This window comes from Tursiops truncatus, chromosome 2 (assembly GCF_011762595.2).
Source record: "Tursiops truncatus isolate mTurTru1 chromosome 2, mTurTru1.mat.Y, whole genome shotgun sequence".
NCBI classification, from domain to species: domain Eukaryota; kingdom Metazoa; phylum Chordata; class Mammalia; order Artiodactyla; family Delphinidae; genus Tursiops; species Tursiops truncatus.
In genome coordinates this window covers 140,537,041-140,564,929 of record NC_047035.1, presented here as the reverse complement: position 1 = coordinate 140,564,929, position 27,889 = coordinate 140,537,041, and the positions used below count along the sequence as shown (strand labels likewise).

Here is a 27,889-nt window from a genome sequence, read left to right as displayed (position 1 = left end):
AAAACTTTCTGTAATGATCGTTGCTCTCTGTGTCCTCCGTAAGAAACATTGCTATGCATCCCCCTGGCCCCCCCGCCCCAGGTCAGAAAGATAGTCTGTATTTTCTTAGAGAAGCTTTAAAAAGTTAAAACTTTTACTTTTAGGTCTCTCTGATTAATATTAAATTAATGTTTGTAAATGGTGTGAGGTAGGGGGGTCAAGGTTCATTCCCCCCCCCCCCCCGCCGCATATGGGTATTTGGCTGTTCCAGCACCATTTGTTAAAAATGTCGTCATTGAATTGCTTGAAGGCGTGTATATTACTGGGGTTGCATTGAGTATGTGGATCAATTTGGTGGGAAATGACTTTTTAATAATATTGAGGGCTTCCCTGGTGGCGCAGTGGTTGAGAGTCTGCCTGCCAGTGCAGGGGACACAGGTTCATGCCTCGGTCCGGGAAGATCCCACGTGCCAATGCAGCGGCGGGGCCCATGAGCCATGGCCACTGAGCCTGCGCGTCCGGAGCCTGTGCTCCGCAACGGGAGAGGCCACAACAGTGAGAGGCCCACGTACCGAAAAAAAAAAAAAAAAAAAAAATAATAATATTGAATTTTCCGGTATGTAAACATGTTATATGCCATTTTAAAATCTAAACATTGTTAATATTTATTTTCAGAAACATTATAGAAATTGCTTTGAAATAAATTACAGAATTCATTTGAAGATCATTAATGTGGTTGAGACTAAAATGAGCCAATGATCATATTTTTATGGTGGGAAGTACAAAGTAAACCTAATAACCTCTCATACCTTAATCTGTAATGTGGTTAAAGTATAGCTGAAATTATAAGGAAGCTTTCTTTGAACATCCTAGGCATCATGCATTCCCTCTCTTCTGAACTACTGTTATTAACACACAGGTTAACAGTACATGGTTCTCTTAGAGTGTGAACTTCCAGGGAGTTGTGATTGACTCAAGTTCAGCCTTTAAAGTTTGATGAATAGTGTGAGAGAAAGTTAGTAAGCCTGGAGATTGGCTTTGATCTGAGAGGCTACAGGGAGCCGTTGAAGGGCACTTGTTTAGGAGAATGAACACCATGAAGAGGGGGTGTTGTGTAAGAATGGGATGAATTACCTGGAAGAGAGTCTGGGGCAGGAAGACCATTTTAAACTCTTAATGCTCAAAGTGTGCTCAGCAAACCAGTAGTGTAAGATATCACTTGGGAGTAGGTTAAGAATGCAGATTCTGGGACCTGACCCACACCCACTGAGTTAGAGTCAGTGTTGTAAAGATTCCCAAGTCATTCCTATGCCCATGAAAGTCTGAGAAGTACTGCTTTAGGGAAACGTTCAGTCCCCCTGGTGTGAGTGGTTAAAGGGCCCCAGTGCACACAACAGTTGACATGATCGTGGCAGATGTCTGACTTCTTGCATGTTGGCTCTTTCTCTTTAGATTGTCAAAATGGATGTTTAGAATTATTTCTGTTTTCTTGAGTTGGCGGTGTGGGGGCAGGGGAATAGTCTTTCAAACAGTCTTTTTAGAAATACATTCTTAGAAATGCTACTTTATGGGCTCTTTAAAACTTCAGGAACCATATATCGTTGATTTAAGTAGCCTCAACAGACTGTAAGGTCAGTTATTTAAAAGAAATTTAATGGAGACAAGTGATTCAATGTCCTTTGCTATTCCCAGGGACTGGAATTTGGAGATGAAGTTGAGATTTTGTAGAAGATTTCAAGTGTGGTTGCTGTACAAATTGTACTAGTGCGCTTGTTGAAAGTCTAAAGAGAAAGAAAGGAGAAGACGGCTTTCGTTGTACAGTTTGTGCAATAACTAAAGTACAGTAAATCCACTAGCAGCCTGCTACCCTCACACATAAACTGTTTGTATTTTTCTGTACTCCTTTACCACCATCATCTGTCAACATACAAAATTTTCACATAGTTATATAATCACGATACAGATGCAACTTTGTAGTCTGCTTTACGTCATTTAACATATTACCCTGCTCCCCAGCTCCTCCTCTTCCCTCCTTATCCAGCTGTTCTGCCGTCTTCTTCCTTCTCTTTCCTCTCATCCCTTACCTCCCTGGCTGGCCTCCCTAGCTTGGATCTCTGGTTCATCTTGGGCCCTCTACCACATTATTTCTTATTTAAGAGTGTACAGAGATTTTCCACTGCATGCTTGAGCATCAGTTTGATATTCCTCAGTTCTCAGTTCTTCCTGGCTTGGCTAGCCCAAACACACGTTGCTTATTACCTTCTCCCCTATTACCTCCTCCGAACCAGGTCCCTTTCTGCCGAGGATCAGCTCTTGATGCATCTGCTGTGTGAAGCCATCTCTGGTTTCCCAGGGGCCTCAACAGACTTCTTGCAGTCACCATCTACCTTTATACAATGGAACCTGACTTAATGGTTTCATAAATGGGGGCTTACTGCTCTGCTCTTGTTTCATTTCCCTACTTGGCAGATGCTCAAGAATGATAGCTGCAGAGAACCCTGAGCAGCTTCATGCTAAGTTTTGTTGGCAGAGGAGTCATCAGAGGACAGACATGTTCTTATGCTGAGGATGGAAATGACTAGAGTTGAGGCTATACTACTCTGAGCCCTAGAGCCAGAGCCCCTGGGTCACCTCTGCATTTTGAGTCTGCCAGGGGTTACTGTATTTTAGACTGTGGCAGACTTTGGGTCAGTTTACTTGTTTCCATGAGTTGTCCAGTTGCTAAGAAGTTTGAGAGATTAACTATAAAGAAGATAACTGATATTTTCAAAGGGAGATGCTTTTAAATTTTTGAACCAAATTAAGAAACTTAAATCGGAAATGTTGTGTAGGTACTGATAGAGAAACGTGTAGGGTTAGGGTTAGGGTTGATGTAGAAAGCATTTAAGCTGAGACATTATTCAAATAGATATCCTTAGAAGGAGAAGTCTCACTTCATCATGTGCTCGTTCCCAGTTTTTAGTATCTTCGGAGTGTCTAGTTTGTGCTTGGCTAAAGGTTATAAAGAATATCCTCCCATAAAAAGGGTCAAGTTCCTGTCCAGCATCAGGTGTGAGTTTGAGAAGCAAAGATGGGCTTTACTTAGTAAAATCAGGCTTTGTGTTTCAGACCTTTCAACTTACTGAGTGTTATCCTGTGTTGACAGTTAACTTCTCAGACTTCCTGTCAATGTAGATAGAAGAGGTAGAACAGAATGGGCATGTTTGGAGAGCTGGGATCAGGAAGCCATTAGAAAAGAGGCTTTTTGGGGTAAAATGTTTTTGAACACAAATGGCCGCAGATAAGAGTGATCGTGCCTACCAGTTCACCTAGGACTGTCTCTGTTCAAGCTTGCTGTCCTGGTATGATTATTAATATTTGCCCCCTTTCTCTCTCAAAAGTGCCTTCGTTTGGATGATAACTTATGTGGTCATCTACTAAAAGCAACATACTGATAAAATACTTTGTGCCAGACACTGTACCAAATGCTTTATGTAATCCTTGCAAAACACCTGAAAGGTAGCTGCTGTTGCCGCTTTACAGATGAAAAGATGCTCAGAAAGGTTTAGTAACTTGACCAAGATCACACGGTGGCAGACCTGGTGAGTAAAGCAAGGTCTATCAGACTTCTAAAGCGACTTAATTTTTCCCAGCCTGCCACACCAAGGGGTTAACAGGGTCTTCTATTAATTTGAGGAACTAGTGAAAGAATCCTACAATGGTAGTGCAAGCCTTTACCTAAAAGAAACAGTGGAATGGAGAATGTCTGGATAAAGATAAAAAGGTGATGTCTTAGTGGAAATGCTGGGATTAAAGGGAGAGAGTTACACTGTATTTAGATCTCCAGGCTCCTAGATGCTTGTAGCCATTTGTTTCTAAATGGACTTAAACTGATGTGCTGCTCAGGCCTGGGGTCTTTCTGCTTGGGTTTGGAAGTTCATGGTAGTTGTATAGATCAGTGCTACTCAAACTTTTATGTGCATTAATATCAACTGGGAGTCTTGTTAAAATGTAGATCAATTCCATAGGTCTCAAGTGGAGTCTGAGATTCTGTGTTTATAACAAGCACCTAGTGATGCTGATATTGCTGGTCTGCCACACTGTAGTTTGGGTAGCAAGAGTATAGTTGATTAGATTCTCTCTGCCTGGGGCATGAGGGTACCCATATCCACAAATGCCCTGATTTTAGATGGGGAAGGGAGGAACGATTGCTTCTAGTTGTAGGTGTGCTCACATTGTGGTGGAAGGGACTACATAGATAGCTGGTGTAGGTGGGGAATAGGTACTTAAATATGGATTTTTTAAAGGAAGCATTGTGTTTTTATAATTAATACATATGGATTATTTTTAAAGTATATCCTTAGCTTAGGGGAAAGGGGGACAGAGAAGCAGGAGGGAGTGGTCTGGGGTGGGGGCGACACCAGCATGGGTGAGTTCTTGCTCAGCCTGTGCAGTGGTGAAGAAGGCTTTGATAGACATAGACAGGGAGCAAGCAGAGTATCTACAGCCAGACAGGAATAATGTGGATGGATGACACAGCAGCAAAGCTCTTAAAAAAAAAAAAAAAGCCAAGGGGAGGAGTCCCTCCCACAGACTGGCCATTTTCCCCCTCTAGGCTATGCCTGAGTGCCTGTGGACAGAAGGGTATACTCAGGAGGCTCTGGCCAGCTGTTCCTGTGGATAACAGCATTATCCTCCACTCTGCCCACTTCGTAACCCTGTCCTGGGCGGTCCCAGGTGGGCATGCTTCCCGTATCTGGTTACTTCTTCTTGTAACGTGGGAAAACAAGCAGGGTGGAGTGCTGCCTACCTGGTCTAGGTGCGAGCAGCCTGCTCGCTGAAGCTGGGACCTTCGCTTTACCCTCCTTTCTGAGGAAGAAGCCTTGTGACTGGAGGGCATGTTGGAAAAGGACTGATGCAGGAGAGTATGTTGGCAGACAGGAAATGGCAGTTTCCAGAAGCTCTGGGCAGAGCTGGACTTGGTGCTGGAGCTGTGAGTGGTCACCGAAATAGGGCTTTGGTCCTGGGCAGCACCCCTGAGAAGGGGGCCTGGGCAGCCAGAGGCATCAGTGATCCTTACAGCTGGCCAGTGTATCCTGAGTGCTCCTGGAAAAGCAAGAGAAACAGTATTGACAGAGACAGGTGATGTGAACTCCTGCACATGGGGTTTCTGATAAGGCATAGTCCTGCTTCTGAGACTGTTTCTCTTATTTCGGTCTGTCAGACACTGTTTTGGGAGTGTTTCCTCAGTCTGTACCTACACTTGCAGGAGGGAGGAGCTGGTCCTGCTGTATCTGCTCGTGATTGATGCCCATCCTTTTTGGGGTGAGGGAACTTGGGAGCAGGGAGTATCCTAGTCAGGACAGATCTTACTCTGGCATGTGGGTTGCCCAGTGACTCCCCCTCCCCCTGCCGAAGCTGACCCCCTTTCTCTGATCAGCTGCTCCTGACAAGCCTGGAGCACCAAGTGTTGTTCCCCAGGGTCTGAGTGTACAGTGTTTTTCTGAAGGTTGTCCCATCCTCAGTGGTAAACACTGCTGTGTCAGGGTACTGCTCAGGGGCCACTTGGAGCACATAGATTTTTGCTAGCAGAATTGTGAAGCTTTGCATCGGGCTGCAAAACCAGGGCTTGAGCAAGCAGCTGGAGAGAGTCCAGGACTAGAGTGTTTTTGGGTTTGGGGGGTGGAGAGCAGAGGGAGGGAAAGGGAGGGGCAGGAGGGCAGAGCTACACAAGCAGGCAGTCTGCTGCTTTGGCTTTGCTGTCGGCAGAGAGGACTTCAGTCGTGCCTGAGGGCCGCTTGGCCACTATTGCTGTAGACCGGAGGGCGCTGCCTCGCAACCCTGACTTACCGGCACTGCACCCGGACTGTTCCAAGTAGCTGTTGTGCTGTCTTTTCCCTGGGAGGCAAGTCTCCTCCCTGTCGTCCCCTCCTGCTCCTCCCCCGTTCTGTGAGGGATGATGCCGCTCTCTATTGCACGGCTCAGCCGGCTGATGTCACTGGCAGCGGGAAGCATCAGCAGCCTGATCACATGCTGGCCCAGTCTGTAATGCAGACGGGATAGGGGTGTGTATGTGGGGAGGGGGGCTGTATGGCAACTGCTCTTCCTCTGATACCCCCAAAAGTGCAGGGGCAGCGGCTGCAGCATCCAGCCAGCTTGGATGTCTGGTCCTTGAGCCTAAGGAAACTATTATTAATATTATTTATTGTTGATAATACTGGGGAAAACAGCCCTTAACTCTGGGGTTCTGCTGTCCTCCTGTCCAAAGCAGACTTCCAGGACTCTGAAGAAACAGTTACAAGCAGGATGCTTTTCCCCACCTCTGCGCAAGATTCTTCCCGTGGCCTCCCAGATGCAAATGACTTGTGCCTTGGCCTGCAGTCCCTCAGTCTCACAGGCTGGGACCGACCCTGGAGCACCCAGGACTCAGATTCTTCAGCCCAGAGCAGCACACACTCAGGTGAGTGCCAGAAAATGAGTTGGCTTGGGGTGGTGGTGGTGGTGTATGGGGTAGTGAGTGAAGATATCCACAGCAACAGTTGTTCTGTTCACCTTTGCATCTCCCCCCCTCCCCATACAACATGGAGCTGTTTTGCAAAAGATGGAAATGCTGGCTGTGAGTGTGGCAGGACAGATGGTTGCTTGTAAAAGCAGGCATGGCTTTTCCACTTACCCTGATAAATTCCCTGGAGTTGTTAGTCTGTACCTGAGGTGGCCCCGAGAAGGGTCCACAAGGTGACAGTCTTATGCAGAAAAGATCCAGCTAACCCCCTAGTGCCCAGGCCTGTCTTGGAGATGATGAAGCAAAACACTTTTAGGTGGGGGAGGGGACTTAAGGGGCTGATTACTGGATGTCCAGATTCTATTTCTCAGTGGCTTTTAAAACTAGGGAGCTATGTGTGAAGGATGGATGGTCCCTGAATCATGGCAAGGGAAGAATTTTAACCATAAGTGAGGCTGGGTAATACTGGGATATTGGAATTGGCTTAACATAAGGTTAAGAGCATTGATCCTGGAAAGGGGTAAGCAGGGTAAGTGGGGTGGAGTAACTCTCAGCTGCGGAGGCTTTTTTTTTTCTTTCTTTGTGTTAAGGGTGACCAAGTAGATGAAGGAAGAACCACTCCCCTTTAGGATCCCTTGTCATCTTGGAAGGATTCGATGGGGACAAGTTGAAGGGGCTTCTTGGCAACCCCTTGAACTGCTTCTGCTCAGACCTTCCCATTGCCCGTTTATTTCCCTCCTGTGGTTCAAGGGGGAGGGTTGGCCAGATGCAAGGCTTGGAGTATTCAGGAAGAAATGTGAACTTAAGAAATACTGTAACTATACATAAAAATCTATGTATTTCGCTTTACGTAAATTACACCTTAATAAAAAGAATATTGGCAGCAGGTACTTTAAAAAGATGGAAAGGGGGGGTGGGGGCGGCCATTTGCTGTTGGTGCTGACAGTGGGGTTCACAGAGCCTGCCATCCTTCCTTTCCTCCCATCTCCAGAAGCTGGCAGTCATGGCAGCAAGGTACTGTCTTGTTGATTTCTCTGGCCTCCACCCTGTTTGGCGCAGGTCTTTTTTTAGAATGCTTTGCAGAGCCTGGGACTGTTGTGTCTGTTGGCATTTTAATGCCCGGTTTTTTGGTAAATCCCATTTGATTGGGGGTAGAGGGTGGATTTTTTTTATTTGGCTGCAGGTGGGGAAGAGCTTCACCTTAGTTGAGTTGAGGTAGAATTTCTTGAAGTACCAGCCTTTAGCTGACTCAGGTTTTTCCCTGGGCTGGGAAGTGTGGTGTCACTGTTTGGTATCCTGTGCCTGGAGATCTTGGCATGGAGGTAGTGGTAGTTTCTTTTATGTGGTATTACGAAGCCAGCCGGCGGGGGGGGGGGCCTGTGAAGCTGACCTTGTCCCCACCCTCACTGCTGTATCTGAGCAAAAGACAGGGGAGCCCACCCAGGAGGCAGGCACGTGTCTGTGGTGATCAGTGTTTGACCAAGACAGTGTCTCTCACTGGCATCACGTTGGGTGTGGCCCTTATTTGGCTCTGGTTTCTCTTAGCTGCAGGGTTCCTTCTGAAATGTATTATAACAAATAGAAATGCAGGAGGGGCCAACTTGGGGCTTGGAGAGGGCCTGAAAGTCATTCTGAAATTAGGCTGTTTAAAAAAAAAAAAAAAAATAGTTTGGGCCCAGCCATAATTTCCTCAGTGTCCCCACCACCTGAAAGGCCTGTTTGTAGTTATTTGTCTCTGAAGTGGGGGTGGATTTACTTCTCCATGTTCTGTGTCAGGCACTTAGGTAATAAACACTACATGATTTTTTGGATCAGGGAGGGCCTGTAATCTGTGGCCCTGGCATTCATGGGAACCCAGAGAGTTGCCCCAGAGGTGTGACTTAGCCAAGGGCAGGGTTAGTGTGTGTATGTCTTCCTTTCCGAGGGTTGAGGGCGCAGCCATCCCTGATCCCCACGTTATCCTTGGGAGCTGTGGTGATGGCCATCTCTCTCCTTTCTCTGAGCTCTGGGCCTTCTTGGAAAGCCCACATGAGGGTGCCGCCTCCTGGAGTAGGACGCAGCCCTCCCACCAGCCAGCTGCACCCTTGCCAGCAATGCAGGAACATGCAGCCCACATTCCAGTGCCTACACTGCCTCCCCATCTGAAGACCAACTAGCTCAGTTTCTTCAGGGAGGGAGGAGGTATTTCAACAGCTCTGGACAGTCTGGGAGTCATCACTGCAGACAGCCTGGTAGCTTGCTGTCTCTGCATGGAGCGCCTGGTGCAAGCTTCTTCCTTGGCCCTGCTGGGGGATATATTGCCCCATGTGACTATGGGTTTACATCTGACCATTTTCCACAACTCTTTAAGTTTTCAGCAATGTGTAGGGGGCAAGGTTGGAGATAGCAGGGCTCTTGCCTGAAAAATCTTGGCTAAATTCATTCAACAAATACTTGAGCACTGGCTGTGTGCCAGGCACTGAAGATACATCAACGAATAAAATTATTGCCCTTAAAAATCCCCTTAACTATCAAGGGGAAATAGAACGAATACCAAATGCAGCATGATAGTTGCTGTGCCTGGGGGCTTTCATTTTCTCCCTTAAGGATTTTTTTGGCATTGGGGCAACATTTCATTGGATTCTCAGCATGAGACTGGTACATGGAGACCTGTCTCCAGGGGCTAAGGTCCTTCTGCTACATGGATTTCATTGGCCTGGGAGGCCTGCAGGAAGACCCTGGGGTGTAATCTGTTTTCGAGAGTTGTGCCTGTGAGGCCAGAATTGGTTTGGGTGTGGTACTCTGTGAGGTCCCTCCCTTCTAGACTCTGCCTACCCCTAAGGCCTCGTCTCACGCTGGGAAAGGAGGCCTTCCTTCCCATCAGGGCAAGATGAATGTTAGAGGTGACCCCAGTGACATGTGTCTGGGGCTACCTTTGTCTTACTTGCAGTGTCCTAAGTCTTGTAATGGAACAGGAGGGCTATGAAAGCGATCCTCAATGTCCTGGGATGGGGGCGAGAGTGACTGATCACCATTTATCGACTACTTCCTATGTGAAGTATATCACATGATTTAGTGCTTTCACAGTCCTGCGAAATGGGTACTGTTATTGTTCCTATCTGAAAGATGAGGAAATAATGCTCACAGAGCTCGTGAAGTGCCAAAGGTGAAACAACGGCCAGAATTCGAGCCTGGGTTTCTTTGATTCCAAGCCTCTTATGCTTCCTATCACACCTGTGTTCCTGTGGGCAGAACCCTAACGTGCTGAGCAAGAACACTTCCGGGAAGGTATCTCTGTATATACAACTCCAGGGCTGTTCAGCCATGATGTTTTCCTTTGCCGGGGGTCCCTCAAGGCTAGGGCACGAGACAGTTCTGACTCCCTCTTCACCCTGAGTCTCAGCTCATCAGCTGTGCCCCCCCCCCCGATGCATTTGTGTTCCTGCCTTCCCCCGGTGACTCTTGCATGCAGCATTACTCAGCAGGAAGTGGGGTGACTGAGAACCTACTTTAGGGGACCTGGAAACAAGGACTCCTAATGAAGGCCTTGTGCAGAAGCCCAGTGGGCAGACCAGACGCTCAGTCTAAGGATGCCAGAGGACGTGTCCTGTCTCCTCCCACTCTCCTTAGAAGTCCCTTGGAGATTAACCTGTTCACCCTCTTTGACTTCTGCCCTAACCAGTGAAGAGGATGTTCCCTGTGCTTTGTCACTTACAGGCTCCCCATTGGTCTGCAGGCTGAATCAGCCTGGGATGAGAGGGGAGTCTTCAGCATTTTGCTTCTGCTTCAGCATTTTGCTTCTGCTGCTGCTCTACTTCCAAATAACCTTTCTGAGGCAACGTTCAAAGTAGGGTTGGGTTCCTTCTCTGTGGAACATGGACTTCTGGGCCCAAACAAGTTCTCCTGCAAATCTACCTCAGCTGTCCAAGTCTTCACTGCTTATATTCCCAGTATGTAGCACAGAGCCTGGCTCCTGTCTTTTTAGTAAGTATTTACTGAGTGAATGATGAGTGCTGAGTTAATTCCGGGTAAGTTTGAACTACAGAGTTCAGACAAAGTCTCTTTCTCTTCTGCTTCCTACTTGTGTTGATCATCTGGACGGACCGATGGTTCAGTGATCAGTATCTCTGAGCCCTCATAGCTTTTAGGGCATGATGATGCATTTACAGAAAGTTTTTTTCATACACCGGAGCATGAATTCTGTCACGGAGTCAGGTAGTCTACTGAGGAGAATAGCTTTTAGTGCAGAGAGGAGGGAGGGCCTGAGGAGCAGTGTGACAACGTGGTACCTCCTAGGTGAGAAAGAAGTTGAGGTGGTTGGGTCCAGGGACCGAGTATTGCTGACCTTACATGGGACTTGAGCATGTCATTTCTTCAGGTTAATGAAACTTGTCCAGTGATCAAGATCGGGGAGGAAGGCTATGTCGGGTACCACCTTGGACCTGTGGGATCCAGAGTTGGTGGAGGGAATTCAGACTCGCAGGATCACCGCCTGAGTTGGGGTGTGTTGTAGAGTTGCAGGGTTGGGGTCATAGGCAGAGAGCGTTGTTATACCTGCAATGAGTGCTCCTCACTTATGCCTTTAGGTAGATTTTGAGCAGGCAACCCAGGACCAAGGGTTGGGATAGGGAAGAAGGGTTCCAGGTGCAGCCTTGTGTCTCGGGCTGGAAATAATGGCTCCTGGTCTGGGTTTTTCCCATGATTACTCCTGTTAGACAGACTATGATGTCTCAGGCCTGGGCTCTCCCTGAGCTGAGCTCAAGCTCAGTGTCTTGCAGTGCAGGCATCCGGTGCCTGGCTCCTGCTGCCATTGCTGCTGCCGCCATCACTCTTGGGTGCCTTTGTACTCTTGGGGAAGGCTTCAGAAAATTCCAGCAGTGACTCAGCTGTAAAACCCACAGGAGCTGGCACAGAAGGGTGAAAGTGGAGAAAGTTAACAATCAGTCTAAAAATATTACTGCTGATTTGGTCTCTTGTACCCTCTGAGGTAGCATTAATGAGCTGGAACCCTCTGCCAGGTCCTCTTCTCCCCGTGACTTCTGTTAGAACTGTCTGTAGCTGATGCGGATTCCTGCCGGCATGTGAGTGGGGATGGGTGCCTGTGCTCCAGGGAGAGCATACTGTTTTTCTTAGTCACTTTTGGAAGATAAGGATTTGCCGTACACTTGGCCACCAGGGCTGGAGGCACCTGGTAAACCTCAGACTTCCTTTGATCCCTGAGTTGTAGAGGTCAAGATAGGAGCAGAGCAAAGAGGTCAGGGCCTTGGCCACCATTGAAAGGGACTATGGGACTTCTCTCCCCCCGCTTAGTCCATCTAGGTTAATACTCGACATCTGACTTTGATGAAGTTCTATGCCGTACGATGGGGAGTGTAGTTTGAGATCGGTCACTGGCCTACAGCATAAGGAACCTGTCACTTCCACTGGATTTTGGGTTATATGGCTTGAAGAGTGTGTCTTCCCAGGAGGTATACTTTATACTTCAAGTTAGGAAGAAGTGATTGCTCCTTCCCTCCTGATTCCCAGCTGGTGGGAATCAATGCTCCTTACTCAGCAACCTTATATAGGGGAGTATAGTCTCATGGGCTGAGCTGGGAGCAAGACAGGCTCTGTCTCTTGAAACGAGGTCCCACCTTTCCAAGAAGCCCACTGTCTCTGCTGCTTTCCTCCCTTTGATCTGTAGATACTCAGAGAACTACATAGCCAGGTCATTTGTGAGGTTGGGCTATATAGAGGGCCAGTCAGGTCACTGTAGGGCATCTGACCATGAGTGACAGTTTCCAGAACTTGGCTCCTTCTGTGGGTTGAAGAAACTATCAAACCACCTAGAAAATCCTTGGCCTCTTGATACAGGTTTTCTTGTCTTCCCTATATCTTCTAGTCAAACTCCTGTATTCTTGGCCTCTTCCAATTTAATATTTGCAGGAAACTGATGTGGAGGTGCTGATGTGACCCAGGTGTGTTAATTCTGGTACACTCTGATGTTTCATGTTTGTCTGACAGCACTGTCCCTTTCCCGTTTTCCTGTGTGGTTGGAATTAGTGTTCAGTGGATACTCTTCCCTGCTCCTTGTATTTGAATGTAGAAGTATATTTCAGTGGTTGTGAGGATCCCAGGGAGAGTGACTCTCTTCAGCCTGTATCTATATATGTTTAGTTCTCTTTGAAGAAAGTATTTGAAACTAGTGGAAGGAATATTGTCACAAATTTGGTATGGCAAGTAACAGTACTTTCAGCTTCTGTTTTGGTGATGGGCTGGGCTGGGATGAACTAAGGTTTTTTCCCCTCTAATTCTGAATAGCATCTCAGTCAGCACTGTGTCCTTAAACTGAATAACCTTGATAGAAGGGGAGTAGCCTCAGTGAGCATACTGGCTCCTAGGGATATGATACTCCCTTTCTTTCAGTACTATTCATATTCAGCAAGCGTTGATCACCTGCTTTCTGCCAGGTGTTGAGCTAATTACTGCTGGAGTGGGGTGGTAAGGATGGCCCTTGGTGTGCTTGGTTGAGAAGGCAGAACTTTGTACCTATGTGTGTCTGCAAATATCTATGCAAGTGTTTCTGATGCTTTAAAAAGCTTGTTTAAAAGAAGATGATTTCTCTTACAGGTAGAGACTCCAAAGGTACTCAGTTACCATTTTTTCCCCTGGGATTCTAGTCCCTATTGGTTGTGCTTGATTTCTGTTTTCTGGTCGGATCAGTTGCCTTGAAAAAGGTGAAGAAAGTCAAATGGGCATTGACTGGTTTTCCTTCGGTCATAAAAAAATTTTTTTGTTTGGAAATTTCAAATTTACAGAAGTCACAAATACAGGAGAATCTGGATAAATGAAATACAAGTAACCTTTGTATAATTTTTATTTTGTATTTCATTTATCCAGATTCTCCTGTTGTTGACATTTACCTCATTTGGTTTATCATTTGCAATTCTCTCTCTATATGTATATCTCTCTCTATAATTTCTTCCTGTACCATAAAGAATAATGTTCTAACGTACATTCATGTATAGCAAAAGCTATGAACTTCAGTCAACTTAAAATTGATATAATACTCTCATTAAACTGTTGTTCATATTCCAGTTTTTTCTGGTGACCCAGTAGTGTCCTTAATAGCACTTTTCTCTCCTTTGTCTCTTAGCAGTTGTCTGCCTCAAGCAGTAGGCCCACGCTCTCTTTGTATTTGCTTGATATAAGCTTACAGAGTTCTTGTCTTGAATGTTTTTCACAATGTTCAGCTTCTTTCTGGCTGTCACTTTTCCTGAAACTATTATCACAGTCCATGCCAATTTTTTTAATATTAATTATTTTTCCTGGTTAGGTCTCTTTCCCTCCCTCCTCTCCTCCAGCACCCCCTCCCCACACCGGGGGGGGGTTGGGGGGCATGTTTCAGAGATCAGACTCTTTGGGAAATGTCCTACATAGCCACCTTGGGTTCTTTTTTCCTCCTGTGTATTAGTTGCCATTGTGCTGTAAGAGCTGTATTTGAATAACCTACAGTTTTTTAAGTCAAGGAACTAATTACATACGAAAGGTTTTGGGGTGTGGTAAGGGGACTGATTAGAAGCTTGAAGTAGCAAGCCTCAGATTTTTCTAGATTAGTGCCTCTCAGACTTCAATGTGCACACAAATCTCCTGGGGATCTTGTTAAAATGCAGGTTCTGATTCAGTAGGTCTGGAGTGGGGCCCAAGATACATTTTTAATGAGTTCCTGGAGCAGCAAGGTCCTAGAGAAGTTTTAAGACCTGGATGATTTAGATCCCAAGGTATTGACCTCTGGAACCCGAGATGGCTTGTCTGTAGTTGATGGTCTTACAGGAATTTGAACAAAAGAGAGGTGTCAAGAACATGAAGACAAGAAGATGTAAAGTCCTGAGTATTAAAAAAAAAAAAAAAAAGTAGGGAATGGTGTGTTACAAAGGATAAAGCAAGGAATCAGAAAGAATTGGGTCCCACTCTGTCACTAATTAGCTGACAGACTCACTACAAACACTTGCCCTTTAAGCGTTGGTTTCCTTTTGTTAAGATGGGGTAATAATACCCCCTTCTTAGGATGCAGGGAAGATTATTTACCTAAAGTGCTTCTGACACAGTATCTGGCATATACTAGATGTGCAGCATGTGGAAGCTGCTATTAGTGAATGGTCGGAGCTTGACTGCACCTGTTCCAGACTGGAGAACAGATGATTGACCATGAACTCTGAGCACTTAAGGAAGTGGAGTTCATTAGTGGCCATTGTGGGTTGTCATGCCATTTTCTTTTTAGACAGGCTTATTATCAGATTAGAGGAGCGTTACAGACATAATCGCTAGCTTTGACACAGGAATTTGACAAAGCCTCAAGATATACCTTTGTGGGCATGTCAAAAAAAAAATTGTAGGTTAGTAGTTGAGGTAGATGGATTTGTGGGTGTTAGAACAGATGTATCAACACAGTCATGAATACAGGTTGTTGTAAATGAGAAAGGTGGTCTACACTGGCACCCATATTGCTTTTTGACTCTTTCAAATACACTATTTTAAAATCTTGGGTAAAGACGTGGTTACTGTGGCCCATATTTATCCTCCTTGATGCCCCCCTGACACAAGTCCTTTGGGCCAGCCATCTCCTTGAGCGTTTTTCTGCATCCTGCTTAATGCTGTGTTTCCCTGACAACTCTTGGAGCTCTGCTGTGCCACCCTTCCTAGGATTAACAAACTGCCCTTTATCTTGTTTGTCTCTGGCGAACGCTCCTGCCAACTTCTGCCTCCGCTGAAGGTTTTTTCCTTCAGGATGTCACTTTCTCAAGTGGAGGCTGCATGTTCTCCCAGCCTTATCTACCTCAGGGTCATTCTTTTTGTTCTTCTTACCAATTCCCCAGTCCTTTCCCTTTTCTGAAGATCTCAATATGTGTTTTTGGTTTGTTTTAACCCCAGGCCCACTTGTCACTGTGGGTCCCTTTAACGTCCACGTGAATGACCTATCCAGTATTTTAGCCTCCACACAGTCCACCTCAACCACCTGTGGTCGCACACCCTGGGCCGCACCGTCCTCAGGACTTTGGACTTCACTGTTCCCCTCTTCCTGTTTCTCCTGTCTGCCCCTCCCCTCCTCTGGTAGCTGTCAGCACATGGCCATTGCTGCTTCTCCATTTGCTTCCAGCATCTTGACTCTCTCCTGTCTTTCACCTGTAATGCATGACCCCTTCTTCGTCTCTGTTGCTGGGACCATCAACCCTGTTGTCTCATTTCCTCCTTCACACCCTCTTTGGGAAAAACCTGCAGCCCTGTATGGGTGCAGTGTCCACCCAGGTTCCCGATGCTGCTGGAGAGAGTCACCCAAGTGTGATTTAATACTCAGTCCCAGCCGGGCACTGGGTACCGGCACTGTCCTCCCCAGTGTCCCTGCTCAGCCTCCTTGGCTGTCCCCATGGTAGCTCCCCAGTATCTCCCACTTACCTTCGGGATAAAATCTAAACACCCTAATTTGGTTTTCGAAGCTCTCTATGATGTGATTGTTACCTCATCATTCACCGCTCTAACCTTGTTTCCGTAAAATGTGAAGAAAGGTGAGGCCCTCTTAGGGCAATGGTACCACTTTTAAGACCAATACATGTGATATGTTAGTTTTCACAGTGCTTTTTTTTTTTTTGACACGTCTTGCAGCACCAAGTAGGAGCCTGGAATAAATCTTCACATCTACTGCCCTCTCAGGGCGTGAATTCCAGGGGCTTGGGCTCGGTGTTTCATTGAGGGTAGGGGTTTGTCAGGAATATTTGAGAAATTTGACAAAAGTATTTCTGATGGGTGTCAGAATCTAAGCGTTGAGGGACACTTAGTTTCAGCATACCTGTGCATATTCAGTGCCTGTGCTTGGGAAACTGCTTTGAAAGTCCTAGTTTTAAAAGAATGTTTCCTTAAGAAAGGAAGTCATAAACTAAGTAATAAACTCCTTGCTGAAGATGGTAAAGCTCCCCCCTCCCCAGCACACATACATGTTAGACTGGCTAGATTTAAAAAACCAACCCTACTGAGTGTTGGCCAGCATGTGGAGGGACTGAAATTCATCAGTGCTGGTGGGAGGGTAAAATGGTACATCTACTTTGGAGAACAGTAGGACAGTTTCTTTAAAAATCAAGGATAAATAAACACAATAAAATAAACACATCCACACTATTCCCTGCATTAAAAAAAAAAAATTGATACACCTACCTTATTTTGAGCTGAGAGGGAGGTGGTTGGCCAACGGAGAGCAGGTTGGTCTGATCTTGCACATACCCTCTGTCATGAATACCCTGAAAGAATGCTTTCACTTTGATTTCATGCTTAGAGAGGTTTATTCCTGCCTCAGGAGGCTCACCACAGCCCCAGCCAGACATTCAGGCTGACTTTCAGGCTGACTTGGACCCTGAAAGAAAACCAGCTTTGGTGACCTGTGTCTCACTCAGGTACTGGTGAGTAATTATGAGGTAGGGCCAGTCACAGCCACCGTTTATTGAGCACTTTCATATGTAAACGCATTATTTTGGTTTCACCTCACAGCCTTTTTGAGGGGGATGTTTTCCCCTTTCTCCAGATGAAAAAACAAAATCAGATTAATAGGCTTCTTTCTTACCTAGCTTTGGTGCCACCATAGCTCCATGGCCAAAGCCCTCTTCCACCCCCTCCTCATGGATAAAAGGGTGTTTTGCTTTGCTTTGGATTCCTTATTTCCCCAAGGCCAAGTGTGGGAAAATGCTGCTCTCCCTTGCCGTCCTCTTTACCTCCCCTATCTTTCCTGGCCTCTGCTTCACTCTTTTTTGATGTTTAATATTTAAATATTGTGCACTGGGTACTGCTGTGCTGAGCACTCCATCTGCTGTCTTAATTATTGAACCCTCCTGACAATGTTATGAAATAGTTGGTATTCCACCCAAGATGCCATGAGAAAATGGAGACTCAGAGAGCTTCCCCGAGCACGCAGCCATATAAAGGTGCATCAGACCCAGGGTTTCACCCCAAGATTGTCATAAGCCAGAGCCGGCTTAACCACAGCATCACTCTGCTTCCATCCTAAATGTGTGAAGTCCAAGGGTGCATAGAAGAGAATCTGCATATGCTAGAATTTTGCATAAAGGAATCTCTTAGATGAGGTGGTATGTCATGCTCTACCAGACTTCTGGGATGTGCCATGAAGTTCTGTATTTTAGCTATGTAGTGTTAGAAAGGTGGGAGTTCCTCTAATAAACATAGTAAGGAAGGAGTATGGTTTGGGCTTCCTAATTGTGCTGAAGGCATCTCCTATGGCAACACGGGCATGTGTGTCCAGACATTAATAGCAGTTGTGACCAGGGTCCCCAGTGGTACAGGTTCCCAGATGCTGGCCCTGACCCGCAAGCCTGGGTGGCAGAGAGCAGGAGTTTTGCTGCTTCTGTTGCAGCAGGAACTTGGGTCTTCAGAATGCCATCCTGTCCCTTCCGCTCATGGACCCTGGGTGTCTGTCTGCTCGTTACACTCTTAACTGCGGCTCTGTCATGCTTTCGGTGGTCGTGGCTTGGTCCATCTTGCTGGGTGGCTGTGGGAGGGAAAGGCAAGGGCTCTTGGCTGGAAAGAAAACGAAGAGGTCATGAGACTTCCTTTTTATTTCCTCCCTTTTTTTTTTCTCTCTTCCTAGTATTGAGCATGCTCCACAATCCATTGGGCAGTGTCCTGGGGAAACCCCCCTTGAGCTTCCTGCCTCTGGACCCCCTTGGATCTGACTTGGTGGACAAGTTTCCAGCACCCTCCGTTAGAGGATCCCGCCTGGACACCCGGCCCATCCTGGACTCCCGTTCTAGCAGCCCCTCTGACTCAGACACCAGTGGCTTCAGCTCTGGATCAGATCATCTCTCAGATTTGATTGTATGTAACTTGCTGCAGAGTGGCGTGGGGAGAGCACGTGAGCTGGAGGTGGGATGCATGCCCACTAGAATGCAGGCCGCGAGGTGGCATGATGGGAGGTGTGGAGACATGTATAGAGCTTTCCATCCTCGACAGAATAGAGGGTGCCTCGTATACCCATTATGTGCATTGAGCAGTACATTTCGGGACCTGACCTGAGGACTCTACAGGTTGCTCCAAGAGCCCTTGGGAAAGTTAGTTTCAAAAATAAATATGGGAGTCCTGGCAGTGTTCTGTTTCTTGACCTCCATGGGTGTTTTCTTAGCCTTTAAACAATATCATTTATGTACCTTTATGTATGATACCTCAAATATTTTAACTGATGATTTTAAGAATCACAAGTTAGTAATCAGTGGGTCTAGGGTTTTAATCCAGATCTGACTCCAGCTCTTTTTCAGAGGCCATGACGAATCCATGAAATAATGTCTCAGAGTTAATCTTTGCATCTCCTGCTCTGCATCTACAGCCACGTGTGACATGTGTGGCACTCGTGCTAAAGGGAGTTGGAAAGTGGATTACGATAGATGAGGAATAGGGGATATTAGAAGTAAATATATAGGAATGGCAGGGAGAAATCATCCTAAAGTAAAATTCAATTTAAGGTGCCTTCTGAGCCTTCTTCTCTACTACCAAAGCCACTGAGCTGACTGTTCAATGAGTATAATGGCTATTTTCCTTCCCCCTTCTCTTCCGTATCCAAGACTGGCAACGCTGGTTGTTGCCACGTCCCATTCATAACATGACCTCTTAGGGCCCACCTTGCCTCCCGCCAGTCTGTCCTAGGATATGAAAGCTGGCATTGGTGTCCCCACTACTCCCTGGTTTTATCTGTTCAGGATGTGTTTCCAGAAAGGTAACTACAAGCAGGGCTCCTTTGATTCTCTGGGCTGCAGTTTTTATTCCCCTATAAAATGGGATTAGATGGGATGCTTATATATATATATATATATATATATATATATATATATATATATATTTTTTTTTTTTTATAATTCTTTTCATTACTTTATATGGGCCTTAGTCTTGGAAATTTGCCTCATAACCAGCTTTAATGTTTTGGGATTTCGTTTAAAGAACTTTTCTCTGATTCCCACCCCAAAGGTTAATTGATGAAGGGGTATGAACAGACAAGTCACAGAAGAGGAAATAGAGGCAGTATTTGAACTTACAGGAAATATTCTATTGAGTGATTATTTTAGTTTATTTTTTGATAATGTGGTATCATTTCTACCCACTTAAATTAGTAGAATTTAGAGCCTTGACACAAGCTTGTTGTTTTTAGAAACTTGTGTTCTCATATATTTCTAATAGAACACAGAACCTTCATAGAAAGCATTTTGGCATTCTACGTCTAGGAATCTGACCAGAGAACACACAAAATATGAAGAAGCTACGTTTTATTTAAATGTTTTTTAAATAAAGTTTAAAGCTTTTATTTATAATCCTGAAAACTTGCAAAGTATCTAAATGTTTAACAGTAGGGGGAATAGGTCAGTGGAGTGTAGCTTGTTCCCGAAATAGAATATCATAAATTAATTAAAAATGGTTATGAAGACTGGCAACGTGGAGAAAAAGACTGAACTGGGGAGAAAAGAATTTGTTTAAATTATGGTATAAGGACAGCTAATCTTAAGATAGGAAGAAAGTCTAAACGAAAATATATCAAATATTGGTATTTTTCATAATTTCTATAGTGTGATTATTACTTTTGTAACAACTGTCCTTTAAAAACCTATCTTCCTTTTTTCTTCCCTAGTCAAGCCTCCGAATTTCTCCTCCCCTGCCCTTCCTGTCTCTGACGGGGGGTGGTCCCAGAGACCCTTTAAAGATGGGGGTTGGGTCCCGGCTGGACCAAGAGCAAGCTGCTCTGGCTGCAGTCACGCCCTCCCCAACCAGCGCATCAAAGAGATGGCCAGGAGCTTCTGTGTGGCCGTCCTGGGACCTCCTTGAAGCCCCCAAAGACCCCTTCAGCATAGAGAGAGAGGCCAGGCTACACAGGCAAGCTGCAGGTGAGTGTGGCTGTGGGCCTGCTGGGGGCCTGGGGCCTCATTCTCGGGCAGTGAATAAAAGTGACCTTAGTTCACAGACTAGGGAACTGTCCACAAGAGGACTTGACTGCATGGTGACGTCTGCTTCTGCACAGAGTGGTCTATTCTGAGGAGTGAGTGCTAATGCGGACACACTCGGTAACCTTTTTGAGGCTGAGCAGAGAGGAACAATAGATAATCTGGCACACTGGGTTGTGCCTATTAGGGGTCGGATCCATCTCTGACTTCTGCTCTTCTGTGGAGATTGTGCACTGCTCTCGCTTTTGATTCTTTTCACAGGTGCATGTGTTCAAGAGAAACCCTGGAAATGGTGCCTAGAATTTTGTCTCCCTCCCCCTTTCTAATTCAAAGACATGTCACGCACAACCCACGCTGGAGCTTTCTTCCCCAGGGCTGTCTGATTGGTATACACAGGGATGCACTGGGGGTGGGTGGGTGGTCCATTTGTCAACCTCCAAGGTAAGGGATGTCCCCAGGTGTACTGGTCTCTCAGGAACCCTTAGATTCTGTCGTTTAAGTTACCTTAAAATCCATTATTAAATCTGTTCATCTTATACCAGTACTCGGAAGCAAATGAGCTGTATATGTCATTGTTCACTAGTGCTTCAGGGAGATGCTCACTGACCACTATTGTAAGGTTCTGGAATTGATTAAATGAATGTTCAGTTTCTCCATTCCCTTTGTTTCCATAGGTTTCAATATGTCTGTCTTTCTACTCACAGAGCTAGACCTGATCTCATTCTCCCTAGCAGTGCTCCTGCCCTATTTTAATGGTTTCGGCAATCTGTGTTTGTACTTTCTCTGTTGCCATTGTTTTCCTGTGAAATGACTTTACTGTGCTTTTGGATGAGGCCATTATATCGACTTCTGTTTTTGTTTGCAAAATATTGCTGATGGTGCCTAATTTCTTGCTGTAGCAACACATTGGGCCTATGCCTTTTAGAGAATGACCTTCCATGTTATTGTCCTGAATGAAAATGGTGGTTCATTTCATTAGCTGTCTGCTCCAGTGCTGGAGGAGGAGAGTAAAATAGGCGAGGACTAGCCAGTTCCCACTAAGGTCAGTCTCTGATCTGGAAGGGCACGGACTGAGTGGGGACAGGATTAAAGACCGATACGATAGAAGGCCCGGTGGTGTCTCTTTAGGTACCATAACGATAGCTTTGGAAATGATGGGGAATTGTTCTGACTTGGAACAGTTGTGACATTCTTATCTTGGGTTGCTGGTGCTGGTTTTTATTGGCAATGTCCTAACTTCTGTGAGTGATGAGTTCAGGGAAACAGTATAATGTTCCTTATTTGAACATTTGGGGAGAAGGTCCATTTGGACCAGTAAGCATTTAGGATGTTGTATGAAAAATTGCCCTGTTTACTTTCAAGTACAGGCATACCTTGTTTTATTGAGCTTCACTTTATTGCACTTCACAAATGCACTTCACTGCATTTTTAAAAAAATTTTTATTTTATTTTGGAGTGTAGTTGATTTACAATGTTGTATTAGTTTCAGGTGTACAGCAAAGTGATTCCGTTATACATGCACATGTATCTATTCTTTTTCAAATTCTTTTCCCATTTAGGTTATTACAGAATATTGAGCAGAGTCCCCTGTGCTATACAGTAGGTCCTTGTTGGTTATCTGTTTTAAATATAGCAATGTGTACATGTCAGTCCCAAACTCCCAATCTATTGATACTGCATTTTGGTTTTTTTATATACAAATTGGAGGTTTGTGGCAACCCTGTGTTGTCAGATGATGGTTAGCGATTTTTAGCCATAAAGTATTTTTAAATTAAGGTAGGTACATTGTTTTTTTTAGGCATAATGCTATTGCACACTTAATAGACTACAGTATAGTGTAAATGTAACTTTTATATGCACTGGAAAACCAGAAGATTTGTGTGACTAGCTTTATTGCAATATTCATTTTATTGTGGTGATTTGGAACAAAACCATGCAGTATCTCTGAGGTGTGCCTATAATTACAAATTTAAATTAATTAGTACTGCAAGCAATGACTAGATAAAACTGCTTTCTGGTTATATGTTATATGTATGAAAATAGCTTGAGTTGTGATCATTTTTACCCTACACATCTGGTTTGCTATTCCTCTCAGTTTTAGTGGAGACAGAACTAGTGAATTAGGGTTATCATACTGGGCTGACTGGTTTGGTGAGGTGTAAGTTTTCTTGCTTTTCAGAGTAGTCACGGATGTTGTCCCAGGCAGCCAGACTAGGACTGTGGCCTCTCTCCTCCTTCCTGGATAAAAGTTCACCACAGAGAAGGGCAGTGACTTTGTTAATTCTTTGACTCCTGTTTCTCTTTGTCTTCTGCCAAAGCTGTGAATGAAGCCACCTGTACCTGGAGTGGCCAGCTTCCTCCCCGGAACTACAAGAACCCCATCTACTCTTGCAAGGTGTTCCTAGGAGGTGTCCCTTGGGATATTACGGAAGGTGAGCCCTGAGACCTTCTGCTTCAAGTGTTGAAGGTGGGGCATGTCTTTCAGGAACAAGAAACTTGGACTTGAGGCCAAGAACTGAACCTCTGCCTGGGCACAGGGTATTACAGGAGCAACTGTGATGGGAAAGGTGCACTTCATAGACTCCTACAGTGCTTCTGTGTGTGTTGCATACAGTTGTCACCTGAGACCAAAGGTCAATTCTGAGTTGTCTGTCAAGGAGAATGAGCCCAAGAGAATACTAGTGGCCCTGTGCCTTCCTCGGGAGGATGGTGTCTCAGTTTCTGTCATTCTTTTCATCTCTTTGCAGCTGGATTGGTTAACACCTTCCGTGTTTTTGGCTCTTTGAGTGTGGAGTGGCCTGGTAAGGATGGCAAGCACCCCCGGTGTCCTCCCAAAGGTAATATGCCTAAAGGTAATAAAGACATGGTAGGAGCTTTTTTTCCCTCCTTAGTATGTAATTGCACTGAGGGACGCTGGGGTGTCACAGCTGCATGATGATAACAAGGTTTGGGCACTCCACAGCACAGAACTTTCAGCTCTCGGCACTCCTTCTCAACCTCACACATCCTTCTGTTTCTTCTGAGCCAATGTTCCATCTGTCCAAACTCACACTGCGGTTGGAGCTCCCTGTGAAACGGCCTTGTGCACTTCCCTCCAAACCTGAACCCCAGCCGTTCCTGACCTCTCAAAATGAGGCGTTTGAAAAGCTTTCCTTTACTTGCCTTTCCTTCCCAGTTACGTTGTTGCCTGACCTAATTCTGAGCTCCCTTTGGAGTTAGCAGGAATGAGGACCAAGCATCTGATTTCTCACTGGTCTGAAATGAGATCCCTTCCCTGTAGAAAGGAGCAAGTGCTATTTTCACTCTGCCCCATCTTCACTGAAAGTGTTCCGATGAACTGAGCCAGTGGTCTAACTAGGCTTTTAAAGGAATACCTCCACCCCCTGGCCCCAGACCTGTCATCGCTCCTGCCCCCAGGAAAGCCAGGCTTGCTGACCTGAACATGCTTTGTGTTGTGGGATAAAGAGCTATGTGGTAATGATAGGATCCTCTGTCCTACTTTGCCAGTTCCTTCCCTTACTAGGGTGGGAGATGGTGTGCTTCTCCCTCCGTTGGCCTGGTTGTCCAGCATAGCAAATGCTTCCATTCAACAAGACTTTCAGGAGTAGGACAAAAACGTGTCTCACCCATAAGGCATCTTTCTCGGAAGAAACTCCCTGCCGCAAAACCAAGGCTGAGGAGTTAGCCACCTGAGGGATGTTAATGCAGTTTCTCCTTCCATTGGATATAGGGTATGTATATCTGGTCTTCGAACTAGAGAAGTCTGTCCGGGCCTTGCTTCAGGCTTGCTCTCATGACCCGCTGAGCCCAGATGGCCTGAGTGAATATTACTTCAAGATGTCCAGCCGGAGGATGCGCTGCAAGGAGGTGAGTTGGCACAGCGTCCTTTCTGGATCGGGTGATTGGCATATGAGGCAGTGGATTTCATGGGGTGGGTGGATACACAGGCTGCAGACAAGTATCCCTACTGAGGCAAGAGGGCTGCTCTTCTTGCCCCACGTTGAATACAACAGAACACTCTCAGCTGCATTAACCCCCTACCCCGCACCTTTGGGCCGTAATGGTATGTATGTGCTTCTGCCCATGGAAATCAAACTGTCTCCCAGATCTCCTTCTATTCTAGCCAGTGCTTCTGTCCCAGACCTCTTGTCTTAGAAATGAAATTGAAATTAGCAGCTTTCTCTGCTTGGACTTAACTGAAAATCTACAGTTGTTTCTCCCTAGTCCTGCTCTCAGGATGTGCCTTCTCACCTCCTAATCTGTGGTGCGTAGACCCCTCTTAAGCCCACATCCATGGATGACTTCTTCACTGCCATTCAGGGCTTTATTACTATCTAGTTTCTTCCATCTGGTTCTCTCTCCTTAGGCCGTCTCTGATATCAGCCTCAGCATCGTGAGTCTCTAGCATAGAGCCATCCTGCCTGGGAGCCTCGTTGCATATTCTTGGACCCTATCTCAGGCTTACTAAGTCAGTTTGGGTGGAGTTTAAGAATCTCCACTTTAGGACTTCCCTGGTGGCGCAGTGGTTGAGAATCTGCCTGCCAATGCAGGGGACGCATTGGGGTTCGTGCCCCGGTCCGGAAAGATCCCACATGCCGAGGAGTGGCTGGACCCGTGAGCCATGGCTGCTGAGCCTGTGCGTCCGGAGCCTGTGCTCCGCAACGGGAGAGGCCACAACAGTGAGAGGCCCGCATACCGCCAAAAAAAAGAAAAAAAAAAAGAATCTCCACTTTAACCAAGTTCCCCATTGGTGCTAGTGGGTGGTGTTTGAGAACCACTTGTCAAAGGAAGTTTTGAACTCCGGAATCAGTGTTATTTTTTAAAATTTGGTTCCAGAGTACATTACATTTGTGATATTGGATGAGATATTTAATATCATGAAACTTCATTTCCTCATCTATAAAATGGAAAATTGAAATGCCTCTTTTAGTAAGAAGATTAGCAGTTGCCAGGGGTTATGAGGGTAGAGGGGATGAGTAGGCAAAGCACAGAGGATTTTGAGGATGGTGAAGATACTCTCTGTGATACTGTAATGGTAGATACATGCCATTATACATTTGCCAAAAACCCATAGAGTTACAGTGGTAAAACAAACCCCAAGTGTGAACCCTAATGTAAACCATGGATTTTGGACAATACTGATGTGTCAGCGTAGGTTTCCTGATTGCAGCAGGTGTGCCAGTCCTGTGAGGGGTGTTGAGAGTGGGGGAGGCTGTTCGTGTATGGAGGCGGGGGGCGGTTATATAGGAACCCCACATTTTCAGCTCAGTTTTGCTGTGAACTGGAAGCTGCTCTAGAAAGTAAAGTCTACTAAAATCTGTAGGGTAATAGAGAAAATGCCTGTTTTATTGAGATAGTCACATTGGATTTAAAATAAATGATGCATGTGACAAAGTTGGCTCTTTGTTCTACGATGTTTCCTGGTGTTAGTTCCCATTGATTTTGTCCTCTGGCTGCGCACGGTGCCCCACAGTTTCCCTGCCTTCTTTCTTGCTGTGTGGAGCTTATGTAGTTATCACAACTTATGCTCTGGGACTTAACAACATGCTCCTTCTTCCCTATCCCCTGCTTTCACAGTGAGAGGCTGCCATTGCAGCACCACAGGCCCTCACCCTCCTCAGTGCCCTGCAGACACCTTCCTGCTCCTAGTCCCTCGTCACCGCATCGCACAGTGTTTGAATAGCTTTCTTTGATGCATGGGCTGTAGGCAGCTCTGGTTCTCATCTCTCTCTGACCCTCTATTTCCTTTGTGTTTCCCCCTCCACACCAGAGTAGTAGGTATTTGATTCCCCCCTCTCTTCTTCCCCATGTCAGACAAGTTACTCACTTGTGTGGCTCTGCTCTTACCTTTAGACCACACTCACCTCTCTAGTCTCATGTCCTACTTGAGCCCCACCTTCCTGTGGGGCCTTTCTTTGGCATGTCCTATAATTATAAACTCCTACTTTTAAGAAAGCTTGGAAAGCGTGGTGGCTGTTGGGATGTGAACCAAGATTGTGATACTTTCCCATGGTAATGGAAAAAGCAAGATGGGCTTTTGCATCTTCCAATGAAATTGGCTCCCCCTGGTAACTTCTCCCAGGCTCTCTCATCTCAAGGTTATCTAGGTCTAGAACCCATCAGACCTGATTCTTGTTTTCCCACCATGCCCAGGCAGTCTGAATTCTGCAGATTCTCCTGTTGAAGAATCTTCTTGATCTTGGCCTGTTCTTTGCCCAGTACCACCAGCCTTCTCCAGGTCTTCTTCAGCTGTCCTGTGAACTACTGTTCTGCCTCCTTGCTGCTTTACGCCTCAGGTCTCTTCCTGCTTTGAGACCTTTTTTTTTTTTTTTAAAAAAAATCTTCACAGATTAATCTTCCAAAAATACTTACTGATCATCTGTCAACTCACTTCATTCTGGAGCCTTCTGTCTGCTATGCCAGATTTTGTTCTAGGCTCAGGATTTGGAAGCAGAGGACATGGTCAGTTCCTGCCCTAGTGTCACTCTGCCCTGCAGAACCTCAGTGTTTTCCTGTGTGTGACTTTTCACACTACCTCTCTCCAGTTACTCCCACTGCTCCTGTCACAAGCCCTCTAGTGAGTACATTGGGCCAGTAACCATCTCACACAGATACCTTCAGCAACCCTACCCTCTGTCCTTCAAGCTCCTTTCCTGTCGTTCTCTGTGAATCCTTCCTGTCCCAAGGACTCTAGACCATGCTGTCTGTTCATCAGTGTCCATGGTCCTTTGTTGGAACCACATGGTTGAAGGTTGTAACAGTGCTAGGTTCCTGGGTATGACAGTTTGGGACTATTTTGCTTACTCTTCAGAATGGGTAGACTACCACTCTACCATTTTTTTAAAAAACCATTTTGGACTCACGGACTCAGTAAAATTCAAGTCTAGTTGTGTTGGGGTGAGGGTGGCTTGCCGAGTACCTGTGTGCCTGGGACTGTATGGGGCTCAGCTTAGCATCTCCAGAGCATGTGCCTCTCCATACGAGAGCCTTTTTCTGGCTCCCTACCAGGGCTGATATACCTTTGCGTGGTTTTTAGGTACAAGTGATCCCCTGGGTCTTGGCCGACAGCAACTTTGTTCAGAGCCCATCTCAGAGACTTGACCCCAGCAGGACGGTATTTGTTGGTGCTCTGCACGGGATGCTGAATGCCGAGGCCCTGGCAGCCATTCTGAACGACCTATTTGGTGGTGTGGTGTATGCTGGGATTGACACAGATAAGCACAAGTATCCCATTGGTAAGTGTCCCACTTCTGTGTGGGAAAGCTGGGTGGCCCCTGGGATGTAGACCAAGATTGTGATACTTCCCTATGGGAGTGGAGGGGGAGACCTGACTCAGACCTGCAGCTCAGCATATACCAGCAGTATAGCATCTTTTTCTAGACAAGCCACCAGTACTGACCCCTCTGTACCCATCCCTCTCCCACCACTTCCCTTGAAGGGGAGAAAAATTGATAGGAGGTGAAAATGAAACGGGAACTTTGGTTGGAAGCTC

At 45.9% G+C, this 27,889-nt stretch overlaps 1 protein-coding gene across 1 annotated transcript in view; it reads left to right on the top strand.

Annotated features, from left to right (window-relative positions):
• Nucleotides 1-27,889, top strand: part of CPEB1 (cytoplasmic polyadenylation element binding protein 1) — a 100,233-nt gene that overhangs the window by 67,640 nt on the left and 4,704 nt on the right. Inside the window, exons 3-9 of the mRNA XM_019945980.3 lie at nt 6,230-6,418; nt 18,066-18,292; nt 20,088-20,340; nt 22,716-22,829; nt 23,145-23,234; nt 24,128-24,264; nt 27,434-27,632. Of these exons, the coding sequence (XP_019801539.1) occupies nt 6,265-6,418; nt 18,066-18,292; nt 20,088-20,340; nt 22,716-22,829; nt 23,145-23,234; nt 24,128-24,264; nt 27,434-27,632 (1,174 nt within the window). The 5' untranslated portion in view covers nt 6,230-6,264. The remainder of the gene's footprint in view (nt 1-6,229; nt 6,419-18,065; nt 18,293-20,087; nt 20,341-22,715; nt 22,830-23,144; nt 23,235-24,127; nt 24,265-27,433; nt 27,633-27,889) is intronic.